The sequence below is a fragment of the Hyposmocoma kahamanoa genome, unplaced genomic scaffold, assembly GCF_003589595.1.
Source record: "Hyposmocoma kahamanoa isolate Upper Pololo Valley unplaced genomic scaffold, ASM358959v1 63, whole genome shotgun sequence".
NCBI lineage: Eukaryota > Metazoa > Arthropoda > Insecta > Lepidoptera > Cosmopterigidae > Hyposmocoma > Hyposmocoma kahamanoa.
Window position 1 is genome coordinate 19,750,209 of NW_020653851.1, and position 21,667 is coordinate 19,771,875.

Here is a 21,667-nt window from a genome sequence, read left to right on the forward strand (position 1 = left end):
GTGCGTGCGTGCGTGCGTGCGTGCGTGCGTGCGTGTGTGTGTGTGTGTGTGCGCGCGTTCGTGCGCGCGTGTGTGTGTGTTTAAAATTCACAGCACTCTTGACACTCGCCCCGCGATATCCCGCCATCTTTGTCTATTGGTAATTTTCTGGAGCACCCATGCAAAGGAGAAGCGCCAGCACACTTGGTATAAAAAAAACAATGACCAGTATTCTCTAGAAAATCAACAGATTGGTTGTATAAACTTTAAGTAATTTACTTTTCTAATAATAACCAACAACGTCGGCAAAGTATTTTGAAGCAAAAACTCTTTGGACAAACAATCGAAAATTTAACACGATAGCTTATCAAACGGCACATCATTAATTCACTTGACACAAGTCCATTAGGTGCGTGCGCAACGACATTATTTATTCGTGTCCAAACCCTTTGCTTTGCCACCACGGAATCTGATATGCGGTCTATCCACCATTATAGTAGAGCTATTGGAATGGTGATACATATATTTTATAAGACATTGTTCAAAGAGCATTACGACGCTTTAGTGTAACAAGGTCAAATCTGCAAAATGACAAATTTTATTATATTAAATTAGACTCTTTATTTAAGCACAAACAATATTGTTTGTACTTAAATAAAGAGCTATAAGATTTCACACATTTGTTTCATGTAGTTCGTGTTGTTTTTAGATATTTATTTTCATGTTATAAAAACACGTTTAATCGTATGATCACATCCGGTTTTATTAGACAAAGAATACGCATTTTAACAAATATCAGGCTTAAACAAGTGCTGACAACTGAATACTTTTTCACAGATGACGCTACGGTACAAAAAAGTCGTTAAAAACCAAAGACAAAGACCTGCAAGAAGCCCATAGAAAAATTTGTAAGGTCTATATAGTTCATTCCATGGCTTAATTGACAGAGCATCTGCCACGGATTGTTTGAGGGTGCTGGCTAGAATCCAGTCGGATCGAATCGAATAATAATAACAAACTAGTGAAGTTATTTATAAAAAAATTTAATATCATGGTAGTAAACCATCGTGACGTTCAATAAAACTTAAAAATCCGATTTCTATTTAAAAGCAGAAAACGAACAGAAACTTAAAAAAAATCTTAAACATATTGTCTCATTTGTTTATTCACCCTACCGTGACTTTCGGCTAAGAGAATTTAAGCTTTATACCATAATATAATAAGGCAAGTAGTACAACTCCAAGGTTACGATTAATATCCTAGCGGAAGATCTCAATTGAGATGTCTGAAATTAAAATCAATAGATGCATACGTCTATTGATTTTAATTTCTAGGGAAAACGTCAGGACGTTGTCAGGGCAACGTGCAGGGTGCACATCGATTGCGCCACTGTGGTCGATTATAGTCCTTAGATCTCAGAGCAAAGCCGTAGCTAGCACATGTTAGAAGCAGTAGAGGTCTTTGTGACATAGTTCTTAGGACTTACTACCACCTTCCTACTACGTTCCGGTTTTGCAGGGTAAGGTTGCTGATGAAATTAGCACATGGAACTTGTCAACTTATGTCTCAGGGCGACTGGCGAAGTGGCAGTGCTAAGATCTTTGCGATGAAATCTCAGAGTGGCACTGCAACTGTTGTGGATAGCGTGTCGCTTACCACCAGGCGTAAAAATTGTTCGTCCCGCCACTTGGCATCATAACAAAAAGCAATGGGACATACAATAAAATTGATGGTGATAGGATAGTGTTCATGGATAAATTAGTATTCTTGGGTTACGTAATAAACAAGCCTAATAAAAATACAATCCTAAAGAAAACTATACAAAGTAAATATAATGAGGTAAATCTTAACGGCCATACTTAAAACTATTGTAGATGAAGAATCGCCTTCATTTGATTCAGACTCGATAATTTCAGGTTCTTCGATGGTTCCACTGAAAAAAAGAAAAACGCATTGTTGGAAAAATTATACTCGTATTTAAGTTCTAAAATTGTTTAATCTTTACGATAGTAGACAAGTGCTATTATGTTCAAAAGCGTTTAGGTATATGTATAGATTGCCTTTTTTGTTGACGGGGTAAAATGGCGTTTATTGCAGAGACGCCAGTTTTCGAATTTTAAATAGTCATGTAGTTGTTGTCGGAAGTTATATCGATAGATTGTGAAATAAGATACTAAATGAAATAATAGTATTGATTGACATTTGCATTATCGTCTTTATTTTGACAGTTGAACCGTTAGTATAGAAATCCATTCCTGAAGTACAAACGCACGCGCTTATTCTAATACAAATTATTGCATTATTAAATACTATACAATTGTAAATAAAACTTATGCGTAAAAACGGCAGTAGGTGCAAGTGGCAACGGAAATATGATCAGAAATGATCTAATGAATTCCACTTGCTTTCATACATACCAGCATATGCTTTGGCGGGATACAACAACGTATATGAAATGCGCAGGCCGGACTACATGCTCCCAGAAATTCTGAACGATCTACCAGCCACAGTGCTAAATGACATTCAGGGTGACGTCAAGAAAGCAAAACTGTTTTAAAGAGACACTATCTTGACTTGTAGCACTTATGTATATCTGTAGCACTTATTTAAATGTAAACATGTACTCTAGAACTAATGAATATATAGTGAATTATAAGTTAATTTAGGTGTCGACCTTGTTAGCTCATCTCTAGGTTAAACCACTAAGTTTTTGAATAGCGATAAAGAAGAGTCACTTTTTGTAAAAACTGACATGTATAAGTAGATGCTTGAAATAGTTACTTTATTCGTTATCGATTATGTTATGTACTACCATAACATTGAATTTGAGCTCTAACAAGAAGTCGACTTTTATGGCTTATATTTAAAGTAAATATAGCTTTCTAGTAATTGCAAATAAATAAAAAAACATTAGACAACATCACATACGTTGCTCTGATCCCACAGCAACTAAAGCACTTGTGTTATCGAAATCCGAAGCAACGACGGTACCGTAAACACCCAGACCCTAGACAATATAGAAAAGTTAGTATTTCTACATTGACCCGGCCGGTGTGCAAGTCACTCTTAATTCGTAATCGTGATTAGTACTCGTAAATAGAAAATAGCTTTTTTTAAAATAAATTTATTTAAAACTGTGAAATTGAATGGAATGTACAACTATTCAGATATTTTAGTATAATAAGAATGTCTACACTTGCAAATTAACCAAGTTCGGCTATTATCGAGTAATCATAATGTAATCACTAGCCATGGTAGCTTATTGCTTTCACCTACCCCCTCTGAAGAAGAGGGTCGTGCGTTTTCTATCTATCTAAGTTTTCCGGAATTTCTATTTTTTTAGTTTGAAATTTTTCATGGTCAAGGAAAGCATCGTCAAGAAACCTACACACATCTGCAAATCAATTTCATTAAACACTTCTTCACATACACATTGTGTCGTAAGTTATCTTTTTTTTTTAAATAATAATATCAAGTGACGGGACGAACAAGTCGTGCGCCTGATGGTAAGTTGTCTATAACAATCGCAGTGCCAGACAGAGCTTTAAATCGCTAACATCTGATAGGAGTAATACTGGTCGTGATCTGACAGAGAGGCACTGCACCCTGAGACATAAGTTGATAAGTCTCATGTGCCTGTAATTTCACCAGCACCCTTACCCTTCAAAACCGGAACACAGTAAAGCTGACATTACTGTTTGGCGGCTGAAATAGGAAAGATGGCAGTACTTCCCTGAACGAATTCTTTCACGACGAGCTAGAAGAGTGGTAGAAGGCCTGTGCCCGGCTCTATGATTTTAGAACCTAACTATTATATAACGCTAACTGCTTGTAAGCTGGCATCACCTTTGCGCAATAAACTGTCATTTTACTCCGTTTTGGAAAAATAAACAAAATATAGTAAGCGGTATGCGCACCGCACCCGATTCGTATTCGTTCCGAATCCGAGACTTTACAAAGCTAGAAAACTCGGACCCATTTCGGATGTCCCTTGTGCACTAAGTCCCATTCGGTTCCGAGAAATAGGAATGTCGCTTGTACACCTAGAGGTAAATTGACACTTCTGACACCTGTGACATTTCGGACCGTCATTTCTCGGATTCGGAACTGGGGGTTTACTCTCGATGTCCGTCCGACAACCGTCCGAAACAATTACTGTCAAATGAGTAATATTCGACAAAATTAAAAGACAAGTGTCCAGTATGAAGCTTCATTCGCATCACGCGTCTTCTCATTTGGTCAAGTATTGCCTATTTGACAGTAATTGTTTCGGACAGAGATCGAGAGTAGACCCCCTGATACGAATCGGACGTAGAGCGCAACCGCTCTAAATGTTGGCATTCAAACAATTTTTTACAATTTGTACAAGAAAAATAAATAATATTTACTCATAATTCTGTATGACTTCAATAATATGCGCAGTGACCAATTCCCTCGCGTCTTTTGCTTCAACGAAATCTCCATGTCCAAAGTTTTCTCTTGCCACCCTTCTTAATTTGCAATTAGGCATGTCCTCTGCCATAGCATACACATCTCCTACGCCCACTAATGTATCACTCACTGTATAATGTATCTCAACATCTGAGGTAATAAGGCTCATGTTATATACAGGAGGAGTTCGGGTCCCATAATTGGCTATGTTCCCCACAGCACCATAGTCCCATTGTCGAAAACTATCATCTTTGATATTCTGACCATAGTGAGCTATTTGTTTTAACGATGCCCCTCCTTGAAATAAGAAGTATCCAGGGAGCCTGTCGTCATCGTAGCTTTCCTAGAACAAAAATAGGTATAAATTAATGATGCAACGAAAGTACAAAAACGGAAACAGATGCCAGAAGTAAATATTAACAAAAACGGATGCGGAAGTGTAAATACTATAGAAATAGCGAGTTCTTAGGTTTTCGCGATTGTTACACATAGGAAATGAAACTATTTTTCCGGATTTAAATCGGGTATTTTTGTTTTTTCAAATAATATCCGGAAAACTAGTTTCATTTACTATAAATATCTAAACGAAATAGTACAAAAGAGGGATGGTTTTTGGTTTCATAATTGCACTTAATACAAAACAAAATTGTTAAAAAACGAGCGCTCCACCGCCAAGCAATCCACGCGCACGTCTATAGGTCTACTCTCGTTCTTGTTCAACATCCCGTCCGAAACAATTACTGTCAATTAGATATACACGATCAAATCAAAAAGACAATGTCAAGTATGAAGCTTCATTCGCACCATGCCTCTTTTCAATTGGTCGAGTATTATTTATTTCACTGTAATTGTTTTGGACCGATGTCGGACGTAGAACGGAAATAGACCCAGGAACGGCCGCGAACGTTGTACTCTTCCGATTAAAGTTTCGTTGCATAAGTTATGGAAGCAGAAACGGAAACAGAAACAGAGGTCTGTTGCATCACTAGTATAGATACATTAAGGAATAGTACACTTAAGTAATAAGCCTTGTACTCGGTGGAGCGAAGAGCAAAGATACTTATTGGCAGCGACTGTCTTGTGTTTTTTCAATTTAGTTCTACCCTCAACGTTCCTCATTACGTCGACTGGAAAGTCCGGAACTCTACATTAAGTCTACATTAGCATAAATTACTTCGCTTCTTCCTTTCTAACGCGGATGCCAAAGGAATGGAATACATCCTGGCATCTGTTCGTCCGAAAATTACATTCATGGGCTATTTATTATTGTATTCAATGTATTTTACCATTTACATTTCCTTCTATAATTTAACCCACCAATACTACTTTTTGTGGTCTATTAAATGTCTAATTCGCAGTTTCTGATGAATTATTTTAAAAACACATATAACTTTTTTTCTTAAATTTTCCTTATTTTATGTAATTGTTTCCATAGACTATAAATATTGATCAGATCTTCTGAAGGTGCAGGCCTGGTGACCTAAAATACAGGTTATCCTAGTTTAGGCTTCAGCCTCTACAAACTACTATTATGTCACCTTAAATTGTTGCAAAATCGTGGATGAAATAAAAATATTACTTACATGATTATTTAATAATTAAACTATTTTTTACCGTGACATTTGTGCCAGTAAAGAACCCAAAAACAACGGTATGTTTGAAAAACCAAATAAAGGCAATTCAGGTCCGAAAAAATAAAAATTAATTTTCTAATGTACATTTTGTACAGTAATCACTGAAATTTCAGAATACAACAATTTTTTTTTCAGGTGTTACAATTTTATATTTAAAAAAACTTTATATTTACCGAGACCAAAAAGAATAGGAGTGTCAAAAAGTCCTAGTTAGTAGTCTCTGATTTTATATTTAAAAGAAACAAGATAGTAGAGAAAATGGTAGTAAAATTGAAGTAACGCTAATGCTCACCATGATTTCTTTAATTCCGGTCATAAGGCATAAATCCTTGAATTGTATGTCTCCAAAACAGTATTGCCATAGTTCATCAGGTTTCACATTGTCATATAAAGGAAATACAGGGTTCGGAGGGAAAATTTCTATTACGCCAATTCTCACCGCCAGAGACTGTAAGTAAAAAAAATAAGTAAGCAGAATTACACAATCTTTTAATTGACTATTTATTTTATAAAAAAGACAAGCAGAATTCGATTTTATTGCCCATGTTGTCGAGATTACTCAAAAAAAAAAACGTCTTTAATACACTATGATGACACCGCTTTCTGAGGACAAATCATATTTGTATATGGGAGTTACATGAGGCCAATACACTCAAATCTCATTTAAAATGGGAAATAATAAATGTTCCGAAAAATAAATTAAATTGAAACTAACTTTGATACTTAACTACGTTAAAATGAATTACAAACAATTAAGAGCTTACAATTCTTCTTAAAAAACTAATTTCGAATAATTACAAATAATAAAATAAACCTAACCAAATTACTTATTCTTTTATGAAAACGTTTTTACTACACTGTACAAATCAGCGTAATTTATAGATTTACTGTTTCGCTCTCAATTTTAATGAGAATGCCATCCAAATACCAATACCATCGTTTGGCCCGCGACGGTGACGCTTTGTTCGAGTAAATATTACATAGTAATGATTGATTACAAGTAAATTTTGATATTTATTAGGAATTCGTATATTGTTGCTGTTCACCGAATTACATTTAATTGCCAAGTTTTATTGCAATCAGTTACCGGAAAGTGCGCGAAATCGGATTCATCCCCTAGTATGCCACCCTGAGAGGTGGAATATGTTCTTCAAATTTAAATGGGGCCAATTCTGAGGTAACCACTTTCCAACAAAAAATAGTCATTAAAATCGGTTCACAAATATCGCGAAACATACATGCAAAGAAGTAATACAGTCGAATTGATAACCTCCCCCTTTTTTGAAAACGGTTAAGAGTATAAATTCATTTTGTAGAGTACTATTACGTCGTTAAGATTTGTTGGAACTTTCAGTATATCATATATATCATTCTCTTGTTTCCGTGTATTTTATTTGCACAAAAGTTTCCGGTAACATACTAAATAACGCAACTATTAATATAATCACTATTAAAACACACATTGTAAATTTACTTTTCGGATTTATTCCTTTTCTTTACCCATTTAAAATAAATTCTGAAATGAAGCTTATAGTTACAGCAAAAAAGTCAGAATCCTTACTTACCCACACAATATTAGTTAATGGAGTCAAAGGCCTCAGAATAGGATGAGGAAAGTGTGTCTTATATCCAGCAGGAGCCAATAAATGCGCTAAAGCAATCTTCTCATTATATTCAGGTCTCATACTAGCCATCACGAAAAAAGCTGTTCCTCCCTGCGAATGTCCTATATAATGTAACCTCTGATTTCCAGTCTCTTCTAGAATGTAGTCGATCATTGCTGGGATGTCGTACACCCCAATTTCGTGCCATGTGAAGTCAAAGAACTCCTGTGCATTTGCGTCGGGGTCGAGGGAAACGTGGAATCTGGAATTTCTGTTACCACGTGCGTTACCCAACCAAACGTCAAAACCGGCGTCGGCTAGGTTATAAGCTGGAAATCAATACATGATTGTCATTACACTGAAAACAGACTAGTGCCTCTACCAGGAGAATACAGTGACAGGTATCGCTAGCGACCGCGTAAAATGTTTGTATACAAAATGTTGTTTCTTCTTCTGACCGCTAGAGGCGCTGTATAATATGTCATACAAAATAGTGAAGACATTTACGCGGTCGGTAGCGACAACTGTGAGAGTAAACTCGTGGTAGAGGCACTGTTTGTCTTTTTTAGTTTGCATTTCAATACCTCTCACGTAAGTTTTTGTAAGTCAAAATACCATTTTCTGGTGTTTAACTCAAATATATTCTTTTAAATGTAGATTATAGGTATATTGTTCGAAAATAAATGTAACACTAAGCGACTTCTTTACTTTTAAATATGGAACTTATACATAAAAAAGGATATATTTAATACAAAAACCAAAAAATGGGATTACGTGTGAGTTATCGATTTATTTGCGCATGTACACTAATAATAAATTTTACTAACTTACCTATAGCATAATTTCTCCCCAGTCTAATGAAAGAAATAGAAGCAGCCAATAGCCCATGTAGGAAAAATACTACAGGCCGATCTGCAGATCCAGACGTTTCACCCCTTCTGAAGGGAATCCTGTACATCTCTAGGATGTATCCATCTTCAGTTGTTACGCGATGGGTTTCTGCTACATACCCTGCTCGTTCTATGTGTTGGTGCTAAAAATTTTATAGAATATATTTCACACTCCAGGTGTAACTAGACCACATGTGCAAAATAACAAAAGAGGTTTAAAGATTCTGGGAATTAAGTGGGTCGAACTTTTTAAATTTCGCACCCAAGGTGTAATATAGCCACTTCTCCAAAGTTACAACTTACTTATATTTAAATAACTCAGACAGCAGACGCGAAACTCACAACGTCATTTTCGCACTTACAACATGGAATTAACCTTCTGTGACCCCGTGTTTATCAAAATGTAGACACATAATATTATGTGAAGTTATTCAGACCCTAGACAATGTTATTCCTATCAAGTAAACGGCCAGTGGGAGATAATGAAATATCTTGATCAAATTTAGCGCTGTATATTCTATGCGAGGTCTGTCCCAAAAGTATCCGACCTTCGTTCGTTATTCCGCGCTGGATCTGTTAAATAATATCCGGCTCGTGGTATTCTTCAAAGTAATCTCCATTCGACTGATCAACACGCTCCACCGGTGCTTTCACTTCTCGAAGCAGTTATCGTCTCTGTGCCGACACAGTCTTGGGAACAGCCAAAAATCGCAGGGGGCAACGTCGGGACTGTACGGAGGTTGGCAAAGTTGAATAATCTTTTGTTGTGCTCCAATCAAAGCTGTTGGACAACGTTCGATGAATGCGCTGGCGCACTGTCGTGATGATAAAGCTGAGCAACCGCCACTCTCCCAAAAATGCGGCCGTTTTCTTTGCACTGCATCACGCAATCTTCAAAATATCACCGTAAAATTCTATGCCGTTCCCAAGATCGAACATTTCGCTCAAAGGCCGTCGGTTTGACTATATAGAGACGATTTACAAAAAATGCGACGAATGCACCGAAGGCTATTCCGAAAACTAACCTCCATAACTGCTGCGAGATATGGAAATACTTGTGGGAGCGTACTGTTCAGTCGAATGGAAATTACTTTTAAAGATGTCACGAGCCGGATAGTAATTAACAGACCGAGCGTGAAATAATGGACGATGGTCGAATACTTTTGGGACAGACCTTGTATATATTATGACCGTAGGGTATCTACAAAAATACATTTTTTAATACAGTTGCTCAAAACGTGGTATTTTTCGTAATACAAATCGTGCCGAAAGTTGGATTTTTCGGACTAGTGCTTTTTTCTTTTCCATTTTTTTTAAATTTACTTTGTTTCAAGTCATAGAACTAAAGAGGTTGTATATTTATTTAATATTTATGTGCTTTATGCATTGACTTACGCTTTGTGACGTAAGTCATTCGTCATTAACACTTATATTTACTTACAAACGTCTTATTTGTTTAAATTGCATAGGTGTTTTACAAAACAACGGGTCACATTTAAAAATACCAAAATATTTTCCATAAAGATGGCTGATTGAGTATTAACAATGACCGGAGGTGAGTACTACGCGAGACCGCTGCGCGCTGTGCCACTAAAATAGTAATTTTACTGTGGCTGAATACTGGCAACAGTTGCCACTGTACACTGAATTTTTATCAGATAAAGAAATAAAGAAGAAAGAAATTTTTTTAAATACTTTTCTATTTTAATTTCAATGTACTTTATTCCGCAAATGTATTAAAAAACTTTAGTTGATAAGCCTCGAGACTCGTGAATAATGACTAACTTTCCGCACTTGTATCAACAATAACTATTTCATAAAAAAAAAACTTAAGAAAAAACTATCCGAAATCCGAAGTAATTATTGACAAATAAGTAATACTTGATCAAATTAAAACACAATCTTAAGTATGAAGCTCCATTTGACCGACTGAATGCGATTCCTTGCCCATCAGTGTGATGTCTCCCTAAACGTGGAAGATGAGAAATATTATCAAGTAAACTGCACTGATAGAAACTTACCGTTTCATAAACACTTGATCCGACTCTGAACACGAACAATAAAAATACCGTCAAACATGTAATCACGGCCATGGTCGTTAAACCGACGTTTTTTGTTTAAAAAAGAAAAAATAAGCAATTACGTTACGTCCAGTGTGGTGAGATATTCCAATGTTTATTCGGATTATATATACATCTTTTTTAATTTAAGGTGTTAATAATTCGGTAATACCGTAATTAATTATTTTATTCACATGTAATCCTGCTTTGTATTTATATACCTCTGTTAATCTATTTATTATCAATGAGCAACAATACATCATATATTAATCCGAGTATTTTAATTATTATAATTAGATACATGCGCAAATGTTTGCTTGCTTGTACCGTAATGAAGTAAAAATTAAGAGACACTGACGTAAATAATACACTCATAGACACTTTTATTTGAACCACTGGCCACATATATCAACCTTAGAATAATAACGCATAGAAACGTGGTCCGCACACGCTAAGTGAGGCAAATTGAAGCGCTCCCAATGGGCCTACACGAGCGGGCGAGCCTTCAGTGCTCAAGGTCAACTTGGACCGCGAACAGCTCAAGAATTTTAGCTAAAAATGTAAAAATACGTCAGACAAACATAAAATAGATACTAGTTATACTACACTTTTGAGGGAAATGTTATGGCATCATATTTGTATATTTGTGTGCGTGCCAACGAGTGTAGATACAAGTTGCTTACGCCTACATGAATTTGATTTTTGCCTCACTTGTGACAGTTCGTTTAATATGAAACTGTCATTCTATGCGTTACTATTCTAAGATATCAACCATATTAGTTGCAGTAGAGCTCCTGGTGAAAAAGTTCGTCCAGGGAAGTACGATCATTTTTTATCGATCGTTTATCAAAAATCGCGATACATACACGCGACTACAGCGAGTCTGCGGCGCGTAAACGCTTAGATGGCGCTCGTTTACAGCGATACTGTTTAGCGATAATTTTTTTTTAATTTATTTATTTCAGGTCACATGACCCATATAATATATACCTTAAGGACTAACATACATACAATATAATAAAACACTATTTCTAAGTAATCGGCGACATGTGGCGGAATCTATTGCCAGGTATGACACCCTCGCCAACATATGACACCCTTCGGCCAAAATTCTTCCTTCATGAAAGTCGACAGATTGTCGGTCGGTACTCTCACCACAAACGAATTGAAATTCACGTTGTAGCGGGACTCCAGCTTTATGTCTGATGTACTCCACTATCTCCTCAGATTTCGTGGAGTAATGTAATCGCGATAGGTGCAGCAGCGTCGTCCTGTCGGTGCCGGTGCCACACTGGTTACGACTGTGGGCTTCCTCTTCTTCTTCTCCACTTTTGTGAAGCCACACGGGGACTACTTTTTCCCTTAACAGATTGCCGCCACTTGTGTTTCAAACTGGCGGGTCGGCTACTTGAAATAATGCCAGCAATGCAATACAGACTATTCTTTGTTCTACTTGCCTATCTATTTTTAAGTAACTTAAGTATTAACTTTTATATTTTATTAACCAGGGTACTATTACGCTCAGATAATATGTAATTGCACATGCCAACATCTGTTAGTCTCATTCCAGCCTCTAGTTCTATTAGTCTTCGTTTCGCTCTGATCCAGGTACATTCCACTAAAGCATGGTAGGTGTCTTCTCTGGTGTTACAAATAGTACAGTTCGGGGTATCTACTGTCTTCATAAGGTGACCGAACGCATTTAGTGCAATATATCGGGTGCGCAGTCTCGTACTGGTGGTTTAGCGGTTCAGCTTGTGTAGTTTACACTGTATTTGTGAACGTGTGCGAACGTTTACTCGCTGCAGCTGCATCACGTTTGAATCGTGTTAACGCGCGTCATTGGCGCGTATAAAATACGCCATGTGCATAGGCTCTTAGGCTGTGTCAAACGCGCTCTAAAACTACTTTAAGGATATTACCTACATCCATGTTCCAATATTCTAAGGTGCTATTCCGTGTAATGCTGAAGACAGCAATGGACGATCGGAGGGGATATTTCGGTTTCCATAAACGGCGTCAGGTGACATTGTCGCATCAAACCATATCAAACCACTTTCGAAAAAACCAGTGGTATCAAAATGTTGTTTATCGTTTGTGCTCCACGGTGCAGTGTTGCTGTTATGGCAACTTGAAATTTCAATTTGTAAATTGCTTTTTATAATTACATTATCAGATAATAATGTACAAAATATGAACAATGTGGACATACGCATTATGTACACAATTAATATTATTATCTGCTAAGCTACATATTTGTTTAGTCCTTAATAGTACGAAACAGTTGCGTACAGAAACAGATGCGAAAATTATTCTAAAAATATATTTTGTTGCGTCACATATCAATTACGTGTTATCAAATAAAAGCACGACACCATAATACCATCGGATTTCCGTAATCATCATCGCCGAGATATACATTTATTTGATAACAACGGAAACAAAATTAAATTTTACGAGGATGTCTGTTTGTATTAATCGAGTAATAATCTAAAATTTATTTCTTTAAGACTGATGTGTTTTTGTAATTTATTACTTTTTTTTGACAATGTACAGGTAAGGTACAAGAAAAGCTTACACACTAATAATCTCAGTCTAGAGTAATAAAAAACCGACCTCAAAAGTACGTGGAATTACGTCTATTTGCCAAGTTTTATTGAAATACCCCCTGGTTCGCTACTATACAGGACTTGATACAGGAGATAATAAAAATCTGTTCTCACTGCTGAAAGTATATTGAGAGAGAAAAAGACCTTGAATTGGAGAATAGCAAAATCAACCATTAAAATAATTGCTCCTTATAATAACATTTAGACGCTATTTATAAAAATGAATATTCATGCGTGAACAGCCAACCTTAGAGGTGGATGATTTTCTTCAAAATGAAATGGGACCACTATGGAGGTACGCTCTTTCCAACAAAAAAAGAATCATGAAAATCGGTTCACAAATACCAGAGTTATCGCGTTACATACATACAAAAAAAGCATGCACTCGAATTGGGGACCTCCTCCTTTTTTGAAGTCAACTAAAAAGGAAAACTAGAATTTTTGAATTATATGAATAAAATTGGGTCCCCGCGGCAAGGGGCCCAAAATGCTGGCAGCGTTCCTTCTTTCAGCGTTCGTTCTTTGTATGGCTATGCCAATGCGTTGGGCAAGGTAGCTGCCCGTCCTTGGGTTTCCCAGACAGTCTATTAATTTTTTAGACAAAATTTTGTACAAATGAAGGGCACTGCGACACCACGGGCCAAGGGTTTCGACTCCGAAGGCTGTAGATGAGGCTGATTTTTGTAATTTTCATTCCGTATTTTCAGGGAGCCACCAAACTTATGCGGATTCGTCTTGATGCGATCACGTTTAACCATACTTGTCGCGTTAAGTCGACTTGCCGTTCATGCGGCAATAAAGTAAATACATAATTACAAGTTTTTTACAAAAATAACTGATCTCAAAAGTTCGTGGATTTATATTATTTGCCAAGTTTTATTTAAATAGGTTACCGGAAAGTGCGCGAAACCGGATTCATCTCCTAGTTTGCCACCCTTAAAGGTGGAATATTTAATAATGCTTAAAATAATGCTTAGGTAACTTCTTTTCAATTAAAAAAAAATCATCGAAATTGGTTCACAAATGGTTCAAAAAAAGCCGGAGTAATCGGATGACATACAAAATCATCTAGAATAGACACGTGCACCCAGCAATACGTTAAATAATAGGTAGATCGTGATGATTTCTGGTCTATTTTAATCTGCGACACAAAAAAAAGAGGACTTATAGTTTGGGGAGTTTGTACCCTTTGTCTGTCTATCTCACCTAATTCTGCTGAAAACCAGCAATGTGAGCATTACTGCGTTCAGGTTTTGAAGGGTAAAGTGCTGGTGAAATTACAGGCACATGGGACTTGTCAACTTATATCTCAGAGTGACGGGCTCAGTGACAGTGCCCCTCAGATCTTTGCGATTTGAAGCTCTGAGTGGCACTGCAACTGTTATGAACGGGTGTGTCACTTACCACCAGGCCCATGATTTATTCAACCCGTCACTTGGTATGATAAAAAATTATATCACCTGGTAAATGGCCGAAACCTCCTTATTTATGTTTTACTTATTTATTTATTTATTAAATCGAGCATCCACTTGAACATTAGGACCTTTACACATGTATAATGGTTTACATTGTGGGCGGTGCATTCTGAGGTCCCGGGTTCGATTCCCGGTAGGACCAATTTGGGATATGAACTTTTCTAAATTAGTTCAGACTTGAGTGTTCTGGGAAGTGCCCCAGAATTCCGTTGCTCTGGTACTCATAGTACAAGGGTTCTCGATTCATAGTACTGGTTTGAGACCAGAAAACGTGATTGTCTAGCACATTCATTTTATTATTACAATAAAACAAATCTACGTAATAATTTCAAATTTAATACAAACTTATTTAAAATTGCTCAACAAATTGATACAAAGTAATTATAATGAGAAAGATCTTAATGGCTAAATTTAAAACTATAGTAGATGAAGAATCTTCTTCATCTGAATCAGGTTCGACAATTTCAGGGTCTTTCTCGGTTCCACTGCAAAACAAAAAGCAAACATTTATAAATTGTGGAAATACATTTTAATCACTTTAAAAGTGCATTTGATTTAATAATATTCTTATATTAATCACGTCTAAAGCTCTTGATGCCTTTTCTTATTAATTTTGCCATAACGGTGATGGTTTTTATTCTATGGTGTGTAGTAGCGAAGTGTATCGAGTTGGCTAAAAAGTCCGCTTGACAACAAATTATGAATGAAAAACATTTTAAAATTAGCCATATATCTACTATATATAATATATATAAATAATCTTTTCTTTGTCGTTTTTCGCGTAATTTCGCTCTCATAATAGTACCTGTCTTTGTTTGTAAAATACAGTTCTAAGTGTCGTTGATGATCTTTTCGTCATAAAATTTGTGTCTATTCAAGTCATTTTGTAGAGACGGAAATGGTGGATGAGGTACAGCCCAATCTAACTTCAATAGTTCTTGACGGCTTTGTGAATATGGGTGCAGTTTGGCATGATGAAATACGACTCTTTTAAAGTTCACTAGTTCTGAGCGTCTCTCGTGAAATATGAACTGGAAAACTTCTTGAAAAGCGCGCTAAAGTGTTATTATTTTTAAAACGATCATAGACAATACAACATTTCAAAAGTTCTTGTGCCAAAAACAGCACGGACTTGTTCGTCAACCTATGAGAAAAAACTTACTTATAATTCATTATGGAGTCAATGATGTGCACAGTAACTAGCTCCTTCACATCATTTGCATCAATAAAATCCCCATGTCCAAAGTTGTCTCTTGCCACTCTCCTTATTCTGCTATTAGGCATTTCGTCAACCATAGCATACACATCTTCTACACCCACCAACCCATCACTTACTGTATAATATATCTCAACCTCTGCAGTAATACGGCTCATGTTATATATAGGAGGATTTCGGGTTCCATAATTGGCTATATTCCCTAAAGTACCATAGTCCCATTGTCGAAAACTATCGTCTTTAATATTCTGACCATAGTGAGCTATTTGTTTAAACGATGCCCCTCCGCCGAATGGAAAGCCTCCATCAATGCTGCCATCTGTAAAAGTATTTTCCTAGAACATAAATAGAAGATGTTACTATGTTACGATGTAAGGAGTTTTTAGGTTTTAGCAATTGGCTACACATTGGAAATAAAACTGTTTTTTCGGATCTAACTCAAACCAACGTTGATTGACAACTTTACCATTTTTATCAGCCCTGACAAAGGGACCTGTAAAAAGCCCGGAACGTTGGTTTCTTTGATAAAACAAACGTGTGCGATTTAGATCGGAAAAAAGTAAACATCATATTCATCATGCCCTACAAGAATAACAGATTGAAGACCAGGTTAAAAATCTGCCTGTAGACATGAAAATAAAATGCTCACCATGATTTCTTTGACTCCGGTCATAATACAAAAGTCCTTTAGTTTTAAGTCCCCGGTACAGTACTGCCATAGTTCTAAGGTTTCAGTTTTGGCATCGTCAGAAAAAGGTATTACTGGATTTGGAGGAAAAACCTCTATTATACCGATGTTCACCGCTAGAGACTGTAAATGTATAAAAATAATTTGATTTATTTGTCACTGTGATGACACTAATTCAAAGAATATAAACTGCATGAAAACCAACGAAACCAACAGACTCAAACCTATTGAAATATGACGTATCCTATACATCCAATCATATCATCAATAACCCAACGCTTCGTAGAATTGTTACTTACCCATAAAATATTAGTAAATGGGGTCAAAGCTCTCAGAGACGAATTAGGAAAGTGTGTTTTATATCCAGCAGGAGCCAATAAATGCGCTAAAGCAATCTTCTCATTATATTCAGGTCTCATACTAGCCATTACAAAAAAAGCTGTTCCTCCCTGCGAATGTCCTATATAATGTAACCTCTGATTTCCAGTCTCTTCTAGAATGTAGTCGATCATTGCTGGGACATCGTATATGCCAATTTCGTTCCATGTGAAGTCGAAGAACTCCAATTGATTTGCGTCGGGATCGAGGGAGACGTGGTGTCTGGAATTTCTGTTGCCACGTGCGTTACCCAACCAAACATCGAAACCGGCATCAGCTAAGTTGTAAGCTGGAAAACAATGTAATACAAATCATCGTTATTACACTACAAATGGAACAGATTGCCTGTTACAGTTGCTAGTTCCCGAACTACAACAATTGTCGAGGAAGTAGAACATGCATGTATAAATATTAGACAACATCACATGCGATGCTCTGATCCCAAAGTAAGTTAGTAAAGCACGTGTGTTATGGAAATCGGAAACTATGACGCCGACGGTACCACAAACACCCAGTCTCGAGACAATATAGAAAAGTTAGCTTTCTACATTGACCCGGCCCACACCCGGTCAGTGATCGAACCATGACAACCGATGTGCAATGCAAACCACTCGACCACGGAGGTCAATAACAAAAAATGTATACCACAATTTTGGTATTATTACGTGGAATCAATGGCTTCTAACCTAAACAAGTATTTCTTACAATTAGTTGAAGCATAATCTTTCAATAGTCCGAAGACGGAATATTGAAAGATTTCTTGAGAGAAGAATAAATTTGTCCGACATTTATGAAACAAAATTTGAAAAGTGTCCTTAGTTTCTTCTTGAACGAAAATTGATTCGACAACCGTTTTCTTTGCTGGCATTTATTAGTATACTTACCTTTATATTTTACCAATTGTAAGTGTATTTAACTTACCTATCGAATAATGTATCCCAAGCTTAATAAACGCTATAGAAGCACCCATCAGTCCATGTAGAACAAATACCACTGGTCGATTAGCCGAACCTGAAGTTTCATTCCTTCTAAAGGGGATCCTGTGCATTTCGAGAATATATCCATCTTCAGTAATTACATGATGGGTTTCTGCTACGTAGCCTGCTCGTTCTATGTGTTGATGCTATAAATAATTGCCAATAGTCGGAAAAAGATGTTCCATACATATAGAAAATATAGATATAGCTACAAGGAGTGACATGGAGTTATTAAAAACACCAAATATTAAAAGAAACTCCTCTCTTTATTGTGTTTATGAAGATAAATTGCCGTATATGGGTAAGACCGAAAAAATGACACTTTTTCATCTTATGCGTCCAGCTAATAAAACTTTATTAAAATAATCTAGGGTGAAGGTTTTCCTTTCAAAATACGACATTTTTGCTAGTGGTTCGAATTTATGAACATCCGTTAAATAAAATATTTTTAGAGCGCGATCACAACGATTCTCATGCAGACTACTAATTTTTTCTTAAGTTCTACTTGCAAATGTCGCCGTTCCGTCAATAAATCCTCCTCCCTAGGGGCGAAGAGTGGTCATTCTCGTTACCTTTTTATTCTAAATTTTAGTAAAAGGTCAATTATCTACTGTATTTTTTACATGGCAACATTAGAATTACTTTAAAGTCCTACTTCGACTTCCCATGTCCGTAGTTTTGTCCTACGATGCAGTGAAACCATTTCCTGGAATCCGGAATTCGAGAGAGTAATTAATTAACATTTGGTGGTTTTAGCAACTCTCTATAGCTCTTTGTAACTATATGTATGCATGTATCTATACATGTGGAACACCTTTCCCCGACCATTGATTATTACACAACGGATCGGATCTAAATCGCGTCTATTTGTCTTTTGAAACATAGCAACCGTTTCGGGTCCATTATAAGTCCTGTAGTTAGCCATGACCTTGGGACCTGTAAAGGGTCCGAAACGTTGGTTTGTTTGTAGAAACAAATATACGCGATTTAAATCCGAAAAAAATATTTAATTACCTAATTTTAATTTCAGAATAACACAATCATGATAATCGAACGAATGGCTTTATGTATATACTTGACAAAATCAGCGCCATTGTTGAATTAAACTGCCTCTGTGGTCGAACGGTTACCATGCCGGACTACCACGCAGAGGTCCCAAGTTCGATTCCCGCGCCAGGAGAAATATTTGTATGGCCTACATTTATATCTCTCGTAAGTTTGAGTGTAATTTGTGTTTGTCCATGTGTGTGTCCATGGCACCCGCGACACAAGATCCCTAGTCCGGGGTTATGTTGAGTGTATGCGTTATTATTTACCTGTTTTTTTATTGTTTATTTATTTGACAGTTTGAAAATATTGCATTAGAAACGTAGTAGTTGTTTAAAACGGACAGTCGATTGTCGTAATTTTTATATTATTTTTACAAAACGAAACTGACTTAGATCCAATCTTATACTTCGTTTTTTAGAATTAGAAAAAAACGTAAACAAAGAAGCATTGATCGTAAACCTTTTTCTTCACACTGTAAATTACAGTAAAGGGAAACATCGTGAGAATTGATGACAAATGACATTTACAAAGAAAACAATGTTACTTTTTTATAAATAAAAAATCGTTTAGTGTTTAAAACCCTAGTAGCAGTAGAGCTTTTTGTCAAAGAGTTTGTCCAGGGAATTACTGCCACCTTACCTATTTCTGCCGCCAAGCAGTAATATGAGCATTACCGCGTTCCGGTTTTGAAGGGTTAAGGGTGCTGGTTAAATTACACGCACGTGGGCCTTCTCACTTATGTCTCAGGTTGACTCAGTGCCTCTCAGATCTCTGCGATTTAAAGCTCTGAGTGGCACTGCTATTGTTATGGACAGGCGTGTCGCTTATCGCCAGGCGCACGGCTTATTCGTTCCGTCACTTGGTATTATAAAAAACCATACTCATACAGCATGTCTTTGAAATTGAAAAAAAGAAAAAGTACCTACGTAAAGACATAAATTTCTCATTTCATATTTAGTGAATACTACAAGTAAAAAGAAAATAACGATTACGTAAAAGGTAGCAAACGTGTTGGAGTATTTAGTTTTCACTGTGTTTAGTAAATTACTAATGATAGCTACTTTTATCAGTATAAAAGACACAAAATTTAATTCTGTCTAATGCTACAAAAAAAAAGTGTAATGGCCGCGATTAAGGAAAAATAATAACTTACCGTTTCATAAATATTTGACCCGACTCTGAACATGCATAAAAAAAATATTGTCAAATATGTAATCATAGTTGTTACTGGATATATACGACACCTTTTGGTAAATAAAAAAGAAACTACTTAATTAATCTGTTCGTATTCACAGACGATAAAAAATCCGAATGCTGTGTATTCGAACAGTAAACAAAAATTTTAATTTAAGGTATTACGGCAGTGATATAATTTATCTCTTTATAATTTATATACACTACTGTTAATCTATTTATTATCAACAATCAATAGATCAACAGTGTTTTATCTCAAATATTTAGCCTACGTAATACGGAATGTATCAAATATTTATCCTACGTAATAAAATATTATTATTATGCACATTTACAAGTATTTGGGCGTTTGCAACCCAATCAAGCAGAAATGAAATCAAATCTGTAATTATTATTGTACCAGTAAAAATAAATAAATAATTCCTCTGTTTTCTAGACTTTGGCACTGGTCTGCATTTTCTTTTTAGATTTTTGTCCACCCTAAACTAAGTGTTGATCTCTTCCAATGCACGGCATTTTTTCCAATCTTGTGTCTTCCTTGTCCGATATTTCCGCGCCATTTTTATAAGTCGTTAATTTGGAGTATCGGTTGCCTATCCTTGCTTGAGTTTCCACTAAAGTGCCTTTTTACCCTATCTTTGGACCTGTCTACGGAATATCTGACCTCCCATTTCCATTTTCTCCTAGCTAACACCTTAGCTATGTCGATAAGATTCGATCTTCTCCAGATTTCAGTGCTTCTGAATCGATCTCGGAGGGTGATCTCTGGGTGATCTATAGCATTTGCATTATCTGTCTTGTCAGCGTCCATGACTCGGCTCAGTTTTCATTTTTTTTCATATCATCAACATTATAAGTTTATTTAACAAAGAAGCTATTAAATTTAAATGTGGGTACTGACCGGCGTTATAGGGCGTAATGTAACGTGTTATCAGCGTTCGTGCAGTCAGTACGGGGAAACGAGCCTCTCGTTGCTCACTACGAGTGCTCTACCCAGCTGTCGGTATTTTGGCGAATCTTTAGAGTGTTACGCGCTTTAGCCAGTACGTCGCAGCGAATCGTCACGAGCTCACATGGCACAAGCGTCGATTTTAGGTATTTCGGGCATTTTATTTGTTGTTAAAAAGATGGAGTGAGACAAAAACTATGTATTTCATAGACAAACATAGAGAAAGACCTATTTTATGCAACCCGCGTTATCCAAAATCTTACGTTGAATTAAACAATAATTGAGTAAAATCAAGGATCCCAACACAACTTCGTCGTCCGATATCTAGACTACGAGTGGCAACGAATCTGCAGCACAGGCGCGCCAAGAGTTCAGAACGAGCGTGTTACACGAAAATTAGTACGCGGCGTAACGTATCATGCTCGATGCGAATGGTACATTATGCCCCGTAACGCCGGTCAATACCCACCCGGGAACTGCCATAAAATAACATAAAAATCAAAAGACCAACATGTTACACACTACTAATTTTC

General features: G+C 36.5%; 2 protein-coding genes across 3 annotated transcripts in view; one reads left to right on the forward strand and one right to left on the reverse strand.

Moving 5' to 3' along the window:
• Nucleotides 1–21,667, forward strand: part of LOC113230215 (syndecan-like) — a 577,230-nt gene that overhangs the window by 261,899 nt on the left and 293,664 nt on the right. The gene's annotated exons all lie outside the window — the stretch shown is intronic.
• Nucleotides 1,187–10,695, reverse strand: LOC113230213 (lipase 3-like). Its single transcript, XM_026464030.1, has 6 exons — nt 10,560–10,695; nt 8,480–8,681; nt 7,610–7,977; nt 6,337–6,492; nt 4,368–4,753; nt 1,187–1,912 (listed from the first exon to the last, which is right to left on the reverse strand). Exons 1-6 carry the CDS (start codon nt 10,629–10,631, stop codon nt 1,786–1,788), a joined length of 1,311 nt encoding a protein of 436 aa, XP_026319815.1. The 5' UTR covers nt 10,632–10,695; the 3' UTR covers nt 1,187–1,785.